The sequence below is a fragment of the Thunnus albacares genome, chromosome 18 (genome assembly GCF_914725855.1).
Source record: "Thunnus albacares chromosome 18, fThuAlb1.1, whole genome shotgun sequence".
NCBI lineage: Eukaryota > Metazoa > Chordata > Actinopteri > Scombriformes > Scombridae > Thunnus > Thunnus albacares.
In genome coordinates, this window is record NC_058123.1 from 25,593,699 (window position 1) to 25,612,905 (window position 19,207).

Sequence of the window (19,207 nt, forward strand, 5' to 3'; positions counted from 1 at the left end):
TGAAGAACAAACCACAGATATCCTTTATATGTCCTCTTGAAGTCCTCGCATGCGGCAGATCACTCAGAGGTCAGAAAGCAGCAGCTCCACCCTGATAATTGGTTGAATCTCAGGCAGGTTTTTTCTCTCCTTGTTTTATCAGCTTTCCGTTCTCCCTCCCTCTCTCCATCCACACTCGCATGTCTCTCGTTTCTTTTTCATTCCTGAGGTCTACAACACAACGTTGCACAGGGAGTTAACATTTAAAATCAAGATACAACTCAAAATGAGAAATCTCTCTCAGCTGTTTAAGGGCACAGCCATCCATTCAACAAAGTGGTCCAGAGCAAAATATATAAACGACTACAACTGGCAAGATCTCAATGAAATTTCACAGATGTTCATTGTCTAGAGTGAGAATTTAAATGATTTTGTAGACCTCTTGATCGTTCATCTAACACCACCATCAGGTCAAAATGTCACCCTCCAACACTTTGTTCCATGATAAGCAATTTCAAAAATGAACAGGCAGTTTCCTCTTAAACTCGTAGTATCTGTGATATCCTAATGACTTTGGTGACCGCTTGACCTTTTTTTGTAGCATCACCGCAGGTCTCTCCATACCCAAACTCAGATTACTCAAACAATGTCACTCAGATTATTCTCTCAGATTTAACGAATTTCCACAAGAAACACAGACAACATCTTAAAACACAGACTGTATGACTCACAGACTGAGTCATACAAAGGCCTTGGTATGCTTCAAACGAGGGGCTTGTCAGATCTCCTAACAGCATCTGAAACCTCATTTCTGACAGGTCTGATGTCAAAGCCACAAAATTATGCCCACTATTGCAAACCTTTCTTTCAAGCTCCCTTCTTTCATTCTTCACACAACTACCTCTGTCATTTTTGTGTTTAACACCATGCAACACCATTCACACTTTCCTCTATGACCGTAAGCTTTTCACCTTATCAGATTGTGGTCATTTGTTTGACACATATTGACAGTAAACCGACTTTGGCATGACGATGTCAGTGGAGTGCCATTTAAAGAAATCATACATCAGTATTTATGACATGTGTGGCAGGGGCAGTTTTGTTTCATCATACTCAATAGATAAACGATAATTCCTGCAGTTTTGTATCTCAGTGAAAGGGAGTGGCTTTTGGAAAGAAATCCTGCAGTAGAAATCTGGACTTCACACACACACACACATACACACACACACACCCTCTGAGGTCAGTAGATGCTGCTGATAGATTGGAGGTTGAGCATAAACACATTAGAGGATGAAGAACTTCACTTGGGATGTTTATTTTGACTACCGTTCTCTCTCTCTCTCTCTCTCTCTCTCTCTCTCCTACACACACACACACACACGCACGCCCATTACTTGAAGCCTTGAATCCCAGCAAAAGGACTCAGAACATTATGAGTTTCCTGTCTGAACTGTATGTGTATGTGCACTGATGTAGAAGTCTGTGTGTATTCGTTTGCCTAAGTACACTATCTCAGCTTGAGTGTGTTTATATGCGAGGGAGAGCAAGAGAGATAGAAATCAACAAACGCAGCCAGTGGCAGAGAGAGAGAGAGAGAGAGAGAGAGAGAGAGAGAGAGAGAGAGATACATCAGCAGACAATGAAAAAAAAAAGCACCAGAGTGAAATGAAGAGAGAGTGTGATCGGAGGAGGCAGACAAATCCCCTCTCAGTTTGGATGTGATGAGATGCAGCGGTAGCCCCAGTCGACTGTGTTTGGAGTCTGTTTGGTACCTCTGTCATGGACCTCCTGCCGACGTTAGCTTCCTCAGTGTTAGCCTCCACAGCCAGCCTGCTGAGGGAGAGCGCTGCTTTTCAGAGCATCAGCAAGAGGCTCAACAGGAGGTAGGCAACACCTGAATGACATACAGGCGGTTTTATAGGATGACTTAGAGAAGAAAAAAGACTGTTGTGATTGAGAGAAAGATGTTTTTATTTGACTTTAAGGAGAATGTAATGAATTCCAGGTAATGTCTTTTCCCCCATATGGATATAAACTATTCATAGCACCAGATATTAACAGGTAACATTGGCTACAAAAGGGTTCTGTTTGTGAAATGTGTTCTCTCTCCATTCATTAGTTGCACCCTCAGTGGAAATCTTATTGGTCTAACTGGAATTTTGGAAAAACCTCCTGCTCCGACAGAATGTTTATGTTAAGTATGGAGCGAATACACCAACCATACGTTAGAAAACACCTGAAGAGCATGTCATGCAGAACATGCAGATAACATGAGTCAGTTCAGGGGATTTTTGTTGTTAATTTGGGATTTTCTTTGGTATTTATTTTGGGGCTTTTTCGTTGGGTTTTTTTTTTTTTAGAAAGAGAGAAATTATGTGCGCACGGTCGTAGCGGACGTGCTTCATATGCAGTCACATATGGAGAATTTGGTTCTGAATTTCCGGCGCTGTCAGAATTTTGATGCAGGTTGTCTTTGATCTTGGACGTCAGCGGATGTAGGACTTTGGATTGACGACCAGTTTCAATGACAGTTAACTTCTGTGTGACAGCCCAAAATGGCACAGTGAACAGGCCCTTTAAAAGTGTATATGAGTAAGTTTGTACCCCATCTTAGCACAAACTGAATATCATATAATAGGCGTTATGTATCAGTGTCTATCATCGTATATGTTTTGATTTAGAGGACTAAGCAGCTGTTATGAAGGTAACAGGCTCTTTGAGTGCCTACTAGTTGTCTGTGTGAGAGTCGATGTAGCTCAGAAAATCCTGAAAGCTTAGCTGATTAGGAAGTTGGTGTGGGCTTTAATCCTGTCTGGATCCTCAAATATCTAATTTGTCATCTTTTTTCCTTGAAGTACAACATTTATTTCTGCACAAGGAGTCTGAACAGGAATGTGGGGGGTGGGTGGGAGGGGGGTTTGTTTGTTTCTGCTGGGATTTGATCCTTCATTTTCACAATATTGTACAACTCCTGAGGTTTAACGTCTTCATTGTTAAACTATGTTGCACACAGTGATGCATCCTCTCTTCTCTTTTCCTCTCCTCTCTCCGGTAGGACCATGTCGTCACCAGAGGTGTGCTGGCCGGTGCCGATGCGAGCCATCGGGGCTCAGAACCTCCTCACCATGCCAGGCGGAGTTTCCATGGCGGGATACCTCCACAAGAAGGGAGGCAGCCAGTTTAGCCTCATGAAATGTGAGTTAATAATAGAAAAAATAAGGGTGGGTGGACAAAATAAGAGAAATGCCTGACAATATATCGTAACTCAATAATTTTGTCTTTATTGATCCAGCAACTTTTCCACTTCAGTCATGCATTCATTTGTTGTTTTTTTCATTACAAACAATGGATGGATGGAAATGTATATAATGTCTGTTGCCTGTCTCCCAGGGCCACTGAGGTACACTATCCTCCATAAGGGCTGTGTGTACTACTTTAAGAGCAGTACCTCTCCTGCACCACAGGGTGCGTTCTCTCTTAATGGCTACAACAGGTCAGTGAAAATCCTTCAGCTGTTAAATCCTCAGTCAGTAATGTTTTCTTAAAGAATAAGTTTCATGCTTTCCAGACTCAGTTTACAAACCACAAGTGAGTGGTTACTAAACTTGTATAGTGTCCACTATATCAATTCTTGAAAATATTTTAATTTTATAGGTGTGCTGAGACACTATTGACATTACTTATATTGCATTCACATGTCTTCTTGTAGTTTGCTAATGGCATGTCCCTTGTCTTAGAAAATAACGCTAGGTTACCACTATAGGTGCTAAGCTAGTTACACTGTTTAATCCATTCTTTGTGTTTTTGGTATTGGAAAGGATAAAGAAAAAACATCACTCTCCAAACTCTTTAAATCACAAGTATCCCTCTTACTACAGTGCCATGCACAATACTTCAGCATGTGGATAAATCCAAAGCTCAGCAGGCCAAGTTATGGCTGCTAACCTATGATTGTAATTGCTGTTCAGGGGCAATAGGCTCATTGATAGAATTTACATTTGACCCTTCCATTCATCTTCCACAGAGTGATGAGAGCAGCAGAGGAGACGACGTCCAACAATGTTTTTCCTTTTAAGATTGTCCACTTCAGTAAAAAACACAGGACATGGTTTTTCTCTGCAGCCAGCGAGGACGAGAGGAGGGTAAGTACGCACACGCTGTGTATATATACAGAATGCTCCAATGTGGACGGCAGCTTGCTTAGCCAGAATGCATTTAAATTTAAGTTTATGAATAAGTACGTGTATGAATATTTATGTTAAATACTTGAAATGAGTAAATAAAACAGCTTTGGGGTTGTTGGAAAGCACTGTATGGAGCTAGGCTAGCAGTTTCCCCCTGCTCCCAGTGTTTGTGCTAAGCTAGGCAAAACACATCATGGAACTACCACTGTTCTAAACACACAGAAATGAACATGATATCAGTCTCCTCATCTAACAGGTTGTAAGACAGCAAATAAGCACATTTTTAAAAAAAAAAAAATGTCAGGGTCTTGTATGAAGTGAGATTGTATGAGAGTGTGATTTTGATGATGAACTGGGCCCACTAAGGGGGTCCAGTTCACTATGTGGAAATAAAAAAAAACAAATCTGGATACAATTACGAAAGTATGGAAGCTCCAACAAATAATGACAACACTTGAATTGTACATGCACACACGCAGACACACACATAAACACCTGCTTTATATTGTTTTTGCTGTGTTACAGAAATGGATGCGATACCTGCGGAGGGAGATAGATCACTATAACGACAGAAAAGAGTCACACATTCCAAGGTAATTTCAAATCACATCATATTTCATAATGTAGACTCTTTACATTATTGTATTGAGATTAAAAATTAAAACCTCATAAATATATAAAAAGTACAAAACTCAAGCATGAATGAAAAATGCAATGAAAGAACTCCACATGTGTTTAGAAACTGTCATTTTTTTTCCATGTTCCCACACACTTCCCTTTTCTCACAGGCAGCTGTCTCTGTGTGACCTCTGTCACATTTAACACTTGTGTGGGAACTTTGCAAACTAATTCTTGTAGGTTTCAACAACCCAGTGAAACTTTTTTTACCAGCAGATTTATAACACTTTTCACAGCCAGAAGCTAATTATGCAGGCTAATTTATAATTGACGTAGTTAACTAAAAACAACCTTGTTTCACATACTGTTACTGGAACTGGGGACATTTGCTTATTTAATAGCTTTTCATCATAGTGAGTGTCTGAGCTGCTCAGGCAGCCTGATTTCAGATAATGTAATAAATGTAAGCACTAAAGCCCAAAAGTTAAATGCTAGCTTTTGGCTAGCTGGCAAACTGAGATAGTAAATAAGTAATGACATAATAAATAACATGATAAAGAGTAAAACTTACAGTGACTTCTTCTGTAAATTAATTCATGTGGGTAGCATTCATACTGTTGGAAGCTCAGCTGAAGTAGCTAGCTTAAAAATTTGCTTAAAGCAATAACGGCTAGTTTGGAGAGCAGTCAGGCTAATGGCTAAAAGTTTTCGGATTAGCTACATTTCAAATGTATTTAAATTTATTTAATTATTACAGCAAAAACATTTCAAAAGTTCCAAAATTTAACTTCAATTTGAATGTTTCTGAATATCATGTATTAATGATAATATTATCTATGAAGCAGTAGTGACTCGGATTCAGATGCCGACAGTTTCTATGGCACAATTGAGAAGCCCATGGATATTAAACACCCCATCGATAATGCAGAAGATGGTAAGACCACATAACAAATACACATGTACGACAAATACGTCATTCTTGTGTGTTATTAAACTGTCCTGTCTCTTCTTTCTGTGTGTAGATTATGTTGAGGATGATGATGATGACGATGAGGAAGACTACCTGAAGCCAGACAGTGAATGTTCGCCGACATCTACAGGTGCCACCACACATACACACACACACACCACACACACCTAACCCTAACCTTGACCAGTGACCCAAATTGGGGACACAGCCTTTGTCCTCATTTGGACAAGCCATCCCCAGTTAACTGGTTTTAAGACTGAAATTTGTTCCCAAAGTAGCGCAGGACAGACAGACATACACACATGCGCATGCAGGCACACACACATGCCTCCACATTATCTTTAAATTTTCACTCACATTTGTATTACAATTGCATTACAATGATGGTGACATCAGAATGATCTTAAAACTGTCACTGACATCAAAACTAATTGTGATGAGGCCAAAGGTCGCAGGCAGAGTGTCTCTATCCTTCATTACTAATGATGTGAGGAAAATGGAAGACAGTCTGTGGAGAAAGTAACAGACAGTGGAAAATGATTAAGTTGAAAGAGGCAGTTGAGATAAGATAATGAATAAAAGGTCAAGGTAATTCCGGCAACTAAATTTACACACACACACATAAAGTATACAAACACGTACACAAACTAGATCTTTGATATTTTAATAGGGCTGGTCATTTTTGGTTTCTGTTTTTTAAAACAAAATCTGGCTAATTATTGGGTTTATTTGAATCTGAAAAATTGAGAACATATATATTTTTTAAATTTATTTCATTTTATTTTATCTTAATTTTTTTATTTTAAAAATACAAAATTGAAAAATCTGAGTGTTTTCAAGGTAAAAACTATATTGTTATAACTTGTATTTAATAATGTATTTTGTATGTATTTTTTAAGTGTGGATCTTGTTCACTGTAAAACTGTAAAACATGAAACAACACAACTTTTGGTTGCGTGGGGACATCAAATCTAGACTGAAAACTGTTAAAACTGACAACTTCTGTGAAAATCATTAAAAACTTGCAAACTTATTGATCCTTATTTATACTCAGTTGCATAAAATCATTTGCTATTATGCTGTATGTAATGTTTGCAATTAAGTATAATAAACATATAGAGAAACAACATTTTTAATTAAAATTGACCTAAAATGGAAAAATCAGTCTAATTTCTCTTTTTCATATACCTCAGGTCGACCCACAGGGCCTCCACCCTCCTACCCTCCACCCCCAGTGCCAGCTGCTTTCCAGCTCCGTCAAGACTCCTGTCCAACTTTCAGCAAAGGCCTGCCTCCTCCCGTACCGTCACACAACAGAATCCCAACCAGCCCGCTCCCCAAAAAACCCCCACCCTCTGTCCCCCCTCCCTCCATATTGAAGGACCCCAGCAAAGGCCCACCTCCTCCTCTCCCCTTCGCCCCCCACCTGCAGAAGTCCACCTCTCCCACCCCTCCTCCTCCTCCTCCCCCCAATGCAAAGAGAACTTTTCAGAGCAGGGCGACATCTGTGCCAGGGCTCAGCAACGAAAAAAAAGACTGGAAGCCTCCGCTGGCCTTGTCGGTCCTATCTCCCGCCACTCTTCCTGTCTGTGATCAATTGGAGACTAGGTTGATCCTGAATGGTCCCAACCACAGCTCCCTTAATGTTGGAGGCAGACAGTCGTTGGGCAACCACCACCTCGGGGTGATGAGCAACCACCGCAGCAAGCCAAGCCTACCAATTTCCCCTCCCTCGAATTATGTAGGGTCCACCCTCAAACCTGTGATGTCAGACTCCCTGTCCATCACCCAGACGCCCTCCGGTCACCCACCACCACCTAGCCATCCCCCACTGTCTCCTCTTCTCAAAGCTGGATTACAAAATAAACCCAAACCTCCTCCACCATCAGTCAAACCCCCGCTTCCTGCAGCCAAGTCCAAGCCACCGACCCCATTTCAGTAAGTTGGACTTAAACACACATTCAACACAAAATACTCCTCACACTTCAACATTTTAGAAAACCCTCTTGTTTGCCGTATTAACCTTCGAGACAGATGAGAGGATGGATGTCAGATTCACATTTGTGCTTCTAGTAGACCCAGAGATGCGTCTTTAGCCTAGCTTAGCACAAAGACTGGAAGCAGGGGGAAACCGCTAGCCTAGCTCCATCAAAGGTGAAAAATGCACCCTTTCTACAACTTCAGAGCTTCTTAAATCTCATGTACACAATGAACCTTCTTAATTGAACAGCTGTACAAACAGAAATGTAGAAATGCAGTTGGAAAAACTGTAAGAAAAACTGTCGACCAATACAAACCACAGCATCAACAAAACAAAAAAGATTACTTCACAGTTCCATAAAATGTCCCCAGAAATGTGACCAAGGGACAGAAAAGTGTCCTCTAAACAGAAGTGGTTGAAGTGTTCTTATTAAGATGTGCTTTCCCACCAGAAGAGCATCTCCAGATGGCCAGAGCTTCCGCTCATTGAGTGACGAGACGCCTACAGAGTTCAGGAGGAAACGAGAGTCGGCTAAACACGGCGGAGGAGAAGATTCTGATGATGATTACGAAAATGTAAGAGACTGAAGTGTTGTGTCAACTAATATTAACCCTCAGGCGTGTACTGCATGTATACAGTAGATGTTGCTTTAGATAACACGTCATAACACAAGAAAGTGTTGCATAATTTCACCCTATTCCTGTCTACTCTAAAACAGTGAGGCTCTTATTTTTGTCATGTTGACTAGCCATAACAGCTAACAGAAACAAGCACGTTACTCGCCTATTCTGAGGACGGAATAAGGGGATTTATCCAGATTGTAAATTATGAAGTTGCGAGAAAAGTTTTGATAAAACATAAACATTTTGTAAAACAAACCTAAATGTTGTAAAGAAAAGACTAAAATTACACCTCCTTTACACATCATTGCCAAATCAGTAGCAATACATTTTGTGTTCAGAAATAAAGCCTGTGGTTGTATATCACCCTTATAAACCTGTGAAAAAAACACACACTTACACAATACACATTTTGGCCCAGCTTGTGTGTCCGAATATACCTGCAAAATTTAGACCTGTGCATGAATGTGTAATTTTGGTTTCACACACAGTGTGGGAACCTTCAGTGCAGAGTTCTCCTTTGAATCTGGCTCAGGTTTTCTTGTTTCCCAGTGTCCTCGCATAACCTTTCCATTGACATGATTTGTGTTAAGACATTCTCACTTTTTTTACACAGTCTTCTAACCTATTAACAAACTTGAATTTCTCATACAGATTTGTGTGTTTTCTTCATTTCTGAGCACATTTCTCAATCTAAAAATCTTAATGACCCTTATTTGAGCCAGTATTATTGATCCAATAAACACATTGTTTACATTGTTTTTAACCAGGTGTTTCTATTTGCAGGTGCAGCTTCCAGACTCTGTGTTCATTGACACGACTGAAACTAGCATTGTAGAAAGGTATGACATGTACACTTTTTATAGAGCTATAAGCTGAAAAATTGTAGAGTGTTTCTGCCCTCTAGTGGCAAACATTTAAACGGTATCTGTTCCATTCTGCTTTATTTTATCCAATTATTTTATACACATTCATTGTGTCTGTTGTTTCCTTTATTTATCAAGTACATTATCTTATACGCATTACATTAATACCAGTTAAAATCTAAATTTAACATAAGAGGAAGACAGAACATGCCTTTTTTATTTGCAGCAGCAGTTCATCATAGTTTTTATTAATCAGAGACAGAGAAATAAATGCATTTTGTCAACTGTATTTGAAGCAGTATTTAGATTGTCTGTGATGGCATTTCTTTATGAATCTCTTACTGCTTCCATTGATAACTTGTGTGGATGTTTGCACCTGCAGGTTATTCAAGAACAGCTCCAGCCCCCCAGCGGATGGACTTTATGGCATCAGAAACTCAGGAACCAAAACCTCCAAGGTAAAAAAAAAAAAAGAAAAGCTGCTGTAGTCAGTGATTTCAAAATAAAACTCTTTATGGAAAGACAACATAAAAGTTAGATCAATACTGTAGAAACTAAAATCCAAGACAATATCTCATCTCATGTTTTAATGGCTGATATGTTGATAAAATATCCAATAACTCTATAAAGTCACTTCTGACTCCCAACAAATGTAATCATCTGAATGTGTTGTCCAGGTGCTGGTGGTGTGGGACGCCAGTATAAGCAAAGCCAGAAACTACCGCCTGTTTACAGAGGTAAGAAACCTGCAGCTCTCTATCACATTTTGACTACATACAAATTATAATGATTACAACACATTAATAAAATCACACATTCACTGTGGGTATTTTGACAGGATGACTGCATATTTCTGGAGACCGAAGTGACTTTCCCCACTCTGTCAGCCTTGATCGAACACTACTACAACCATCCCCTTCCTCACCACGGCTCGCTTTGCCTGCAGATCCCCTACACAAAGATAATGAACATCTGATCAACACAGTCGACTTACCATAAACTGAAACTAACGGACACCAAAGCAGGAGAGTCGACTGAAATCAATGCTCTGCCAGAAACCCATGGAGATGAACTGACCCACTCAGATTAATAACTGTCAGAGTATGTTAAAACAGATCATACCTCTCACTATTCACATGTGGCTGCACCAGAATGCACCATAAAGCTTTGTGTTAATCAGCAAGGACAACAACATTTCTAAGATTTTGACTGCTAGGACACCATGGACACCAGGTATTGTGTGTGCAGCATGTCAATCTTGATAACAAACACAGTTCATGGAACATTATTTAACTTATTTTGAGACGAACTGCACTCTTAAAACAGCAAGCAATCCTTCTCCTTTCCTGTCCATTGAAAACATCAGTTACTGTAAATACATCAAATCAATGATTATTAATCAAAGATATTAGTTATGACAAATTTAAAGCTGTTCTAAAAATCTGACAAACCTCTAACCCTAATGGACCAAAAAAAGATCTGACATCTGTGCTGTTTTCTTGTAACATTCCTGCTGCTTTATGCACACTGTGAATAATCAGTGTGAACAGGAAAGTTTAACTTAGAAAGAGATGAATCCCAGTCAATCCAGCCACTCTGATGGATGTGATGTATTTTGTCCACAGAGGGGCACTGTAACATCAAATGACAAAATACATCCAGCTCTACTGTCAAAGATCCATGTTCATGTGGAATTCTGGGAATCGGTGTCATGTGTTTACCTATCCAAATAGCCGCATTTACAGTATTAGCAATAAATCATCATCTTAAAACTAACTTATAGGTGAATTACTGCCAACAACTGGAACAGTGTTAGACCGTGGTGAATTGTGGGAGACAGTTAGTTCCGAATACGGCTCTGAAGTGTGCATCAAGAGAGAGTTAAGTGAATTGCATGCTCATATTTCTTCAGACGTGCACACTTTCCTATTACCTGGTGAAACGTGCCAAAGATTTATTTGTTAAAGACGGCAGGTGTGGGGTTTAGGACAGACATGTTGTCTCTTATGATGCTCATCACGGCCCCCATGACACCTCAAGTCTGAACAGTTTCAGGACCAAACGACGCAAAGACATGTCATCCTAAACAAACACTGATACATTCAACCTGAAATGTCAAAATCATGAATGAGAGGGAAGAAACGTCTTTATTAGTTTACACATCTTCAGCCTTCTGTTCAAACTTTGTACCTCTATGATATCTGTGTAATTAACAGGCACTCACTCACTTATTAAGTGTGCAAAACACATACACACACATCTTTCTTTAACTTCACTTGAAAAAGTAAATTTTCAAGCCCAAAAACCTGATGAAGAGTCAGTTTGGGCTATAATAAAATCTAAATTTCAAAGGGAACATTCTACAGTATTGTGAGTCCTTGGGAGGCAAAAAACATCTCACTTATGATATTTGTAAAAATTGAAAAACACAGGCCCTAACTGATGCAACATCTTTGACTGAACATCTTTTTTTTGTTAGTTGTCAACTGCAAAAATGTAAACTTTCTTTAAATACAGTTTGTATGCTGTACATCACTCTATATTTATATGTAAATGCTGTATGTACTGTAAAAACCATACATGTACAAATGTGAATATATTGTTTTCTACAGAAATATATGTTGAGAATATATAAAATATTACTGCAAGACTGCTGTTGTTTTGACTTCTTTTTTAATTACTGTATCTAAACTTTGTGGTTTCAGATTCCAGAGTAGTCAGAGTGTCCTTTACAGAAAAAGTCACAGGTTCGGGCATCATAACACACTTAGGCCCACTTAAGCCCTGTTTGTGTGTGTGCCTTGCCCTTTCTGTCTCGGTCCCTGCCTTCAGCCCATCAGCACTCTCTGCTCTAGTCTTTGCAATTTCTCCACCTGTCCACCATATGCCCCTGGACTTTCTTCCTGCTTACCACACCACACACATTGTCTCATCAGCTGCTCGGTACATACACCAGTCTAACTCATCCATTCCTGGCCAGTTCGTCATAGTTTCTCCGATGGAGTCTTTCATTCATGATGTCACAGGACCAAATGGTTTATAAGACTGAATCTCAACACATTTCAACACCTAGTGCTCTCAACATCATGGAAACAAACTTATTTCCTTAGAAGATGCTGCTTTGAGAAGTGGGGTGTCCCAGTAGAAATTTATATTTCCAGATGAATGTAACCAGCTTTGAGCGTCGCTGTCTGTGGTGCTGAACAGCACCTCAGGTCCAATGAGAGTACACAGAGATCTGAGCATGTTTCCAAGCTGATCATTGAATAGTGTAATGACATAAATGCAGTCATTGTGCTTTTTAATCTTAAAATTTGAAAGTGAAATGTTGCATCAGCGATACCTCCACCTCATACTGAAAGGAGGATGGTTACGGATCGGCTCAATGTTACTTTTTATATATTTCAGTGCTGTGACACCAATCATTGTAATCATTTTTCACAAAGTTACAGCTCATTTTGGACAGGATAAATCACAGCAGAGCCTTCTCTGCCGCTTCCTCTGAGGGCTCAGTAGAGAAAATGAAAATCCTAAAAAGAGAGGAATACCAGCTCTCCATCACAGAGAGATAAAGAAGCTGTCCCTTTGGCTACAAACATCTTCATAAACCTTGCCCAGATCTGGGCATGATTAAATATCCACTCACAGCCAGTGGTGAGAGTCCCTGCAGCCTCCTGGTGAGATGAGGATAAAGCTGTTTGGTTTGAGGAAGTGTTGATATCTGCAGGCTGTGTGCAGTCCTCTGCCTTTTAAGTGTTGCCTCTATGTTGAATTCTAACATACAGAGTCATATTTTTACAATATGAGATGAAAATGGTTTTATATAAGTATCTGTAGCTGAGTTCCTTCAGTTTTTTCCCTTTTGTACTAGATGAATCTGTGTTACAGTAGCTTGTTTCTTGCTTCTATGTAACCAACTGTAAAGCCCCTGTAAGCTGCCAAAAGTATGCAGACAGCTGTACAGATGTTGTTGAACATCTCATTCCAAAACCATGGACATTAAACATAGCCTGTGGAGTTTACATGTGAACAAACACAGTTAAGTTTACTGCAGTGTTTCTCACCAAAACAACTTGTTGAAATCTTTGCCCAGCGACATCTCATACTCATCTCAAACTCATATGAGAGTATGTATAATAATAGGGAAATAGTCCTTGCTGGCCACACAAGAGAGGTCAATGGGGATTATGATTGATATTTATATTACTTATGACTGTGTGAGGGTATAGGTTAAGTGACTGAAATGCAAACACGAAAAATCACAGACAATTTAACTTTCAGTTGCACACACATTTATCACTAATACTACAATACTACTGAATGACTGAACTGAGTTCTGTTCTGTTGTGCAGTTGGTATGAGAGACCTGATAGACAGATGAGATGACTGTTACCTGAGAAGCAGTGAGTCAAATCAAATCAATGGTACAACAGCTTATTTCTTGAAATTTCCAATTCAAATTAACAATTATGAAAGCCTTTAAACAAGTTAATGGAAATTTTGGAAATACTTGCTTGTTCCCTGGGGTGGCTTCTTGCAGAGTATTAGTATAAGTTGGATGTGCTGTGATGAGAAGGTCCGGATCTGGAAATGATGGGCGAATAAGCCAAAGTCTGGATCTGGAAAATTATGATAAGCAGGCCGGCCTGGATCTGGCTAGTTTCCAGTGGAGGAGAGCTCCTGGTTTAGGCTCTCCTAGTTTTGATTCTTATCTCATGACTCTAGATTTTAAAGTTCCTACTAACATTGTTCCAACTCCCCTTGTTTCAACTCAACGTTTTCTGAACTCCCATTTCTCTAACAATCGTTTTCTGACTAATATTGTTTCAACTAGCATTGTTTCTCAGGTAAGAAACCATTATAGTTTGCTGATTTTCAGAGTTAGTCCTCTGCTGTCCATGGACAGACGAGTTCAACTCCTGAATGTTGTTACTCTTTAAATCAAAATTGTTAGTCTTATAACAGTTGCATGATTTGGCATTTTGGATTGTAGCTTTAGCATTTTGAAATGCAGAATGGCACTAAATATGATGTTCATGGTATCAACAATGATGAACTTGTGTTATTGGTACACTTCCTGGCTTAAGGATAGGGAATGAAAGTATACACATATTGTTCTATGTGTGTGTGTGTGTGTGCTACATTTGTGTGTGTTTGTGTCTGTGGTCTGTCATATGCTACTTTTGGGGACAAATTTCAGACCTAAGACTAGTTAATTGGGGACGGCTTGTCCAATCGAGGACAAAAGCTGTGTCCTCAATTGGGGAAAAGCTGATTTTTGGGTCAATGTTTAAGGTTAGGGTTAGGGTTAGGGTTAGAGTTAGGGCTAGGGTAAGGGTTAGGCAAGTAGTGGTTATGGTTAGAGTTACGGTAAGTCTCCAGGAAATGAATGTAAGTCTATGTAACGTCCCCAAAAGTGGGTGTATGTCTGCATGTTTGATGTGGAGTGTTCTGGTAAATGTCTGTGTCTGTATGTCACTGGGGCATGACATGTTGTGCAGCAAGTCTTGGTTCTCCTTGTTGTTGGTGGTGATGACTTGCAAGCTTTCTGGTGCTCTTAGGCTGGTTTGTTCCATGATCTTCATTTCTTTGGTTGGTTATTTGAGCTCTAAAAATCAGAGTTCACAGTAAGATTAAAGTTGGTGCCAGCTAGTCTCTAGTCTGTCTGGATGACTGCTTCCTAGGGGTGAGTTATGATAGTGAATGGTGGGGTGATGTTTATCCAAGTTGTGCTAACAGCTCACACTGGGATGTGAAATGGTCTTTCCATGTTGCTGGCTCTTCAGGGGCTTGAAGGGTCAAAGGTGGCAAGGTCAGTGGTGTGGTTTAGTGGCCATGCAGGAGATGAGGGATTCCTTATCTTGATCCTTGCTGTTTGTGGAATGCTGTGTTGATGGTCCTGTTGGCCAGCATTCCTTGGGAGTTGAAGAAAGAGCTGGTCTTGTTGCCTGAGGGTTTGTACTGTCTGCATTCAAAACATGAGGGGACTTTCCCCTGCACATGTCAAATGCATTTCCTTCTTCCTACGACATTTGCAAAGCTGATTATGTAAATGCTTTAAAACCGGCATTGTTTACATCAGCTAGCAGTCTCCTTTCTCCCTTTGCCAGGCACATTTCTACATTGCTTGTAGAAATTGTTACTACAACAAGCTCAAAGGACTAGCATGAAAACATCAACCTGAATGTATATTGGGTCACCTGTGTCCTCATGCATGTATTTATTGTTTTTATTCATTTCTGTGCTTTTCTGTATGTATTATTCTTGACTATAGTTGGGAAGCCAAATTGCTTAAAGTCTTTATTTACTCAATGTGCACAAAATCCAAATAAAATAGTTGCTTGTTCATTAAAAAAAACATATGGTCATGTTTTGCACTGCTTTGCATGAAATTAACAGATGATCATATCTCTGAAAATATGATAAGCCTCAGTGAATCAGTGAAGATTGTGAATCATCCAGGTTTTAAGATATCTAGTCATAGCTACATCATCTTAATCATTTGTATTTCTAGCAGGGAATATTGCTGATATGGTTCTACTTTGTGACATATTTCTGGAAGTCTAAAGCAGTAAATTTCTGGAACATCTTAAATAAAATATCATCTTGTCTGTTTCTACATGATGCTGACATTGGAGAGAAGCCAGAATATTTACAGGTTAACATGCAAGTGGGGAAAGTGGTTTAAATGGAGCCATCTGGTCCAGAAAATGTTCATCTTGGCCTTTTGTGAATGTTGACACTATGCAGTGACATCTATGTGTCATGTTGAATTAGGGATGTTTGGCAGCGCATGGTGTGCAAGGTTGTTTTTTTGGGTTTTTTTTTTTTACAATTTGCAAGCAGGGTGTATCTGTGCTCTAACATGACACTCTCATAGTCAATTTTTGCCCTATAAAGTCACAGTCGCTCTTGTCAGCCCGGGTGTTTTGTAAAAGTCACTGAGTAAACTAAACTTGACAAGATAAGGTCATAAACATATATATAAAAATTCATTTAAATCAATATTAATTTAGAAACACTGTTACTGTCAGATTTTATTTTCAGTAATATTCTTTCAAGGGTCACAAGGTGTTATAGCTGTGGCTGCACGTGTTGAAGCCACTTTTGTACCAGAGCTAGCACAACAACATCTAAACCTGCCCCAAGTAAACTGTTTGTTATCACTAATGCTTGTCCTTTTAAAAATAAACATTACATATTAAAAGTTAGCATTGTTCTCATTATTATCAGAGGAAACAACCATCTGAACAAGCTTGCACCATATATGTTTTCATCAAACTTCAAGAAAGAATGGTGTCTGGAAACTTTTAACACTGCAAACATGCATGCTGGGAATGATGGAAGCATGCTTGCCATGTTTTGTTCAAAATCTGATGAGTTTAATGAAAACTCAGCACTATGGTCAGATTATCATTTCAAGTCTTGAAATAAGATGAACAGAGTGTTTATAATTTCTTAAATGGGTCTAAATTAACTTATATTTGCATAAAAGGAATAGTTTAACATTCCAGAAAATGTGCTTATTTGCTTTCTTGACGAGAGTTAGATGAGAAGCTAAACATTAAGGCTGGAAGCAGGGGGAAACAGCTAGCCAGGCTCTGTATGATTTCTAAAAATCTGCATCCGGGCACCACAGCAGCTCAAACCATTCTGCAGCGCAGTGTCACGTCATCCAGCAATGCAATGTGTTGGGCAATAAAATATGTGCAAACACAAATTCCTGGAACAGTACTTTATAACAGGAACAGGTAATTCCATTGTTAACCTGTCGATTGTCACAGCAGAAGATAAAATGATTGTTACTGTTATAACTTTCCAGACTTGTAAAATCCTGTCTCATACTATTATAATGTGTTTTTGCAGTGTTTTGGTGTTTGATAAGACTTCAAGCTCATGGATCTATTACTCAAACTGGACTTCATTGATTGGATTTCATCGTCTCAAAGTTACCTGAAGCAACATGTCAACACCAGTGTAGTTCTGCTTGTGCTCTGAACACCTCATCAATGATAAAAGATTAGTGAATTTAATTAAATTCCAGTATAATGTTTTACCGTTTGGTACTGATCAGTAAGCACATCAACCAAGCAAGTGTATTCTGATTATTTTCTGCCTTTGGAAAATAAAAACGACTTGAAAGCTATGATTCTTCCCAGCAGTTATACACATGTAGCTGATTGTTGAGTGAAATAAGCAGAGCTGATAGATTTAGATTTTTGGAGTCATCTTCACTGTTCAGGATCCTGCTGGTGAGCCTGCAGATAATGATTTTCCACAATTGTATTTCATAAGAGCCTTGATTTCCAACCATTAGATCTGCAATTGGTGTGTGGTGTGTGTGTGTGTTTTATGTGTGTTTGGAGGTGACTGCAAGAATGAGACAATGACAGTAAGAGAGAGACAGAGAGACTTCCACATACAGAATTGTACAGTGGTTTGTGGTCTATTTTTTTTCGCAGGGAATGTAAAAATCTGGGACAGAACGAGCCTTAGGGGGTATCAGCAGCCATCAGCCATCACTGAAGATGAGGTTCAATCCTCTGATAAGAACTCCGAGAGCCTATGAAACCTGGCAGCAGGCACCCCTCTGGAAAATCCAAAGGCCTGGTGATCAAAATGGTGAGAAATAGCATCAGACAGACAGACAGAAAGAAGAAAATGTAAGAGCTGAATTTGATTCCAAGATTTGTTTTTGACTCTTTGAAAAATGGGACATCTGTTCTTACAAAATGATTGGCAGTAAAACCAAAATCAAACATATGGTGCTTTTGAAGTGGTAGGTAGTTTAAGGCTGTAGTTGCCAAAATGATAACACATTGACTTATATTTTTGAGATATGATGATGACTTGCAGGTAATTTTGACTTGTCCTATTTAGAGACAATAAATAGTTCTCCTTAAAATATTCTCCTGAAGATGTAGACTGAATAAGCAAAAAACAAACAAAAACAAAAAAAAAACAAGAATGAGCCCTGTTCGAGTTGCTCTCAGTCAGTAAATTCAGAAAATCTTGTGATATTTAATGTGCCATGATCTTGTAATTACCACTAGTGACCACAGTGGCCGCTGTTTAGCGAAATGTACATGGGCTCACTTTAATGTGTTACTGGTGGAAGTCTTATGATTAGTTTTAAATTGTACCTATGGAAGTGCGGACCTACATACAATACAGTATAACGCTGCTGGTGGAGGTTTACAGGTTTTCATTTGAAAAAAATCACCACACACCAAGTGATTGCACTCCTCCTGTGTGGCTGAGGGTGGCGTTTAATTAGTGAAATAATACTGTAGTGACTGGTTAGAGTGAAAATGTGACACTGAAAAAAAGTCTCCCTGGTTTGACACAGGTCTATCTATCTATCTATCTATCTATCTACTTGTCACTAGAAGGCTGTTTTCACATTCATCTGTTGAAAGTGGAAAGTTTCTCTGTGCTCACTGAAAATCTAATTTTAAGGAACAGGCCTACGATTAGGATTTGTCACATCACAACTAGTTTGGAGCCAATCCTGGTCCAATATTGAATTTACACAAGTGTGATGTGGAAACCTGAAGCCTCCAGTGTACATACACTGAGAATGCACTTTACAGCGAAGTAGGAGACATCTTTGTCCAGCAGTTCACCTTTTAAAAATGAATATATTTACATATTCATAGATTCTGGATTTTTAATGAGAGAAGGAGTAGATGCCATTTTAATAATTTCTAACTAGGTGGAAAAAACATTTATCAGACACAAATTATTATTCAAAGCAGTATGTTTTTATATTTATTAAAACATGTCTGGAGGGGATCTATTACTAGGCTTCTGTCTGTATATGTGAATAAAATCTACTGTACCGTTTTATCATTTCATGCGGATAGTGAAGGGTTAACAAGACGTACTGAAGGAGGAAAAAAACCCTCCTCAGCTGTGACGGGCTCATTGTAGCGCCTCTAACTAACCGGTCACCGGGCCGCTCGTTACAGTCAATGTTATGGAAA

The 19,207-nt window shown here is 39.2% G+C and overlaps 1 protein-coding gene and 1 long non-coding RNA gene across 10 annotated transcripts in view; one reads left to right on the forward strand and one right to left on the reverse strand.

Annotated features, from left to right (window-relative positions):
* The window catches only part of sh3bp2 (SH3-domain binding protein 2), a 95,103-nt gene extending 83,239 nt beyond the window's left edge, over positions 1–11,864 (forward strand). For 6 of the 9 annotated variants that reach the window (XM_044333355.1, XM_044333356.1, XM_044333352.1 and 3 more), the window contains 12 exons: positions 3,038–3,177; positions 3,373–3,475; positions 4,007–4,124; positions 4,692–4,759; positions 5,630–5,718; positions 5,807–5,884; positions 6,948–7,692; positions 8,187–8,310; positions 9,142–9,197; positions 9,604–9,679; positions 9,899–9,958; positions 10,060–11,864. In XM_044333355.1, coding sequence (XP_044189290.1) covers positions 3,042–3,177; positions 3,373–3,475; positions 4,007–4,124; positions 4,692–4,759; positions 5,630–5,718; positions 5,807–5,884; positions 6,948–7,692; positions 8,187–8,310; positions 9,142–9,197; positions 9,604–9,679; positions 9,899–9,958; positions 10,060–10,197 — 1,791 coding nt within the window. In that variant the 5' untranslated portion in view covers positions 3,038–3,041 and the 3' untranslated portion in view covers positions 10,198–11,864. Of the gene's footprint in view, positions 1–786; positions 1,866–3,037; positions 3,178–3,372; positions 3,476–4,006; positions 4,125–4,691; positions 4,760–5,629; positions 5,719–5,806; positions 5,885–6,947; positions 7,693–8,186; positions 8,311–9,141; positions 9,198–9,603; positions 9,680–9,898; positions 9,959–10,059 lie in introns of those variants that run through there. The other 3 variants (XM_044333349.1, XM_044333351.1, XM_044333350.1) reach the window with 3 other exon arrangements.
* A 5,779-nt stretch (positions 11,865–17,643) lies between these two features.
* Positions 17,644–19,135, reverse strand: LOC122968249. Its single transcript, XR_006398795.1, has 2 exons — positions 19,064–19,135; positions 17,644–17,828 (listed from the first exon to the last, which is right to left on the reverse strand). It is a non-coding gene; the product is annotated as an uncharacterized LOC122968249 (long non-coding RNA).
* Between the last annotated feature and the right edge of the window lie 72 nt (positions 19,136–19,207).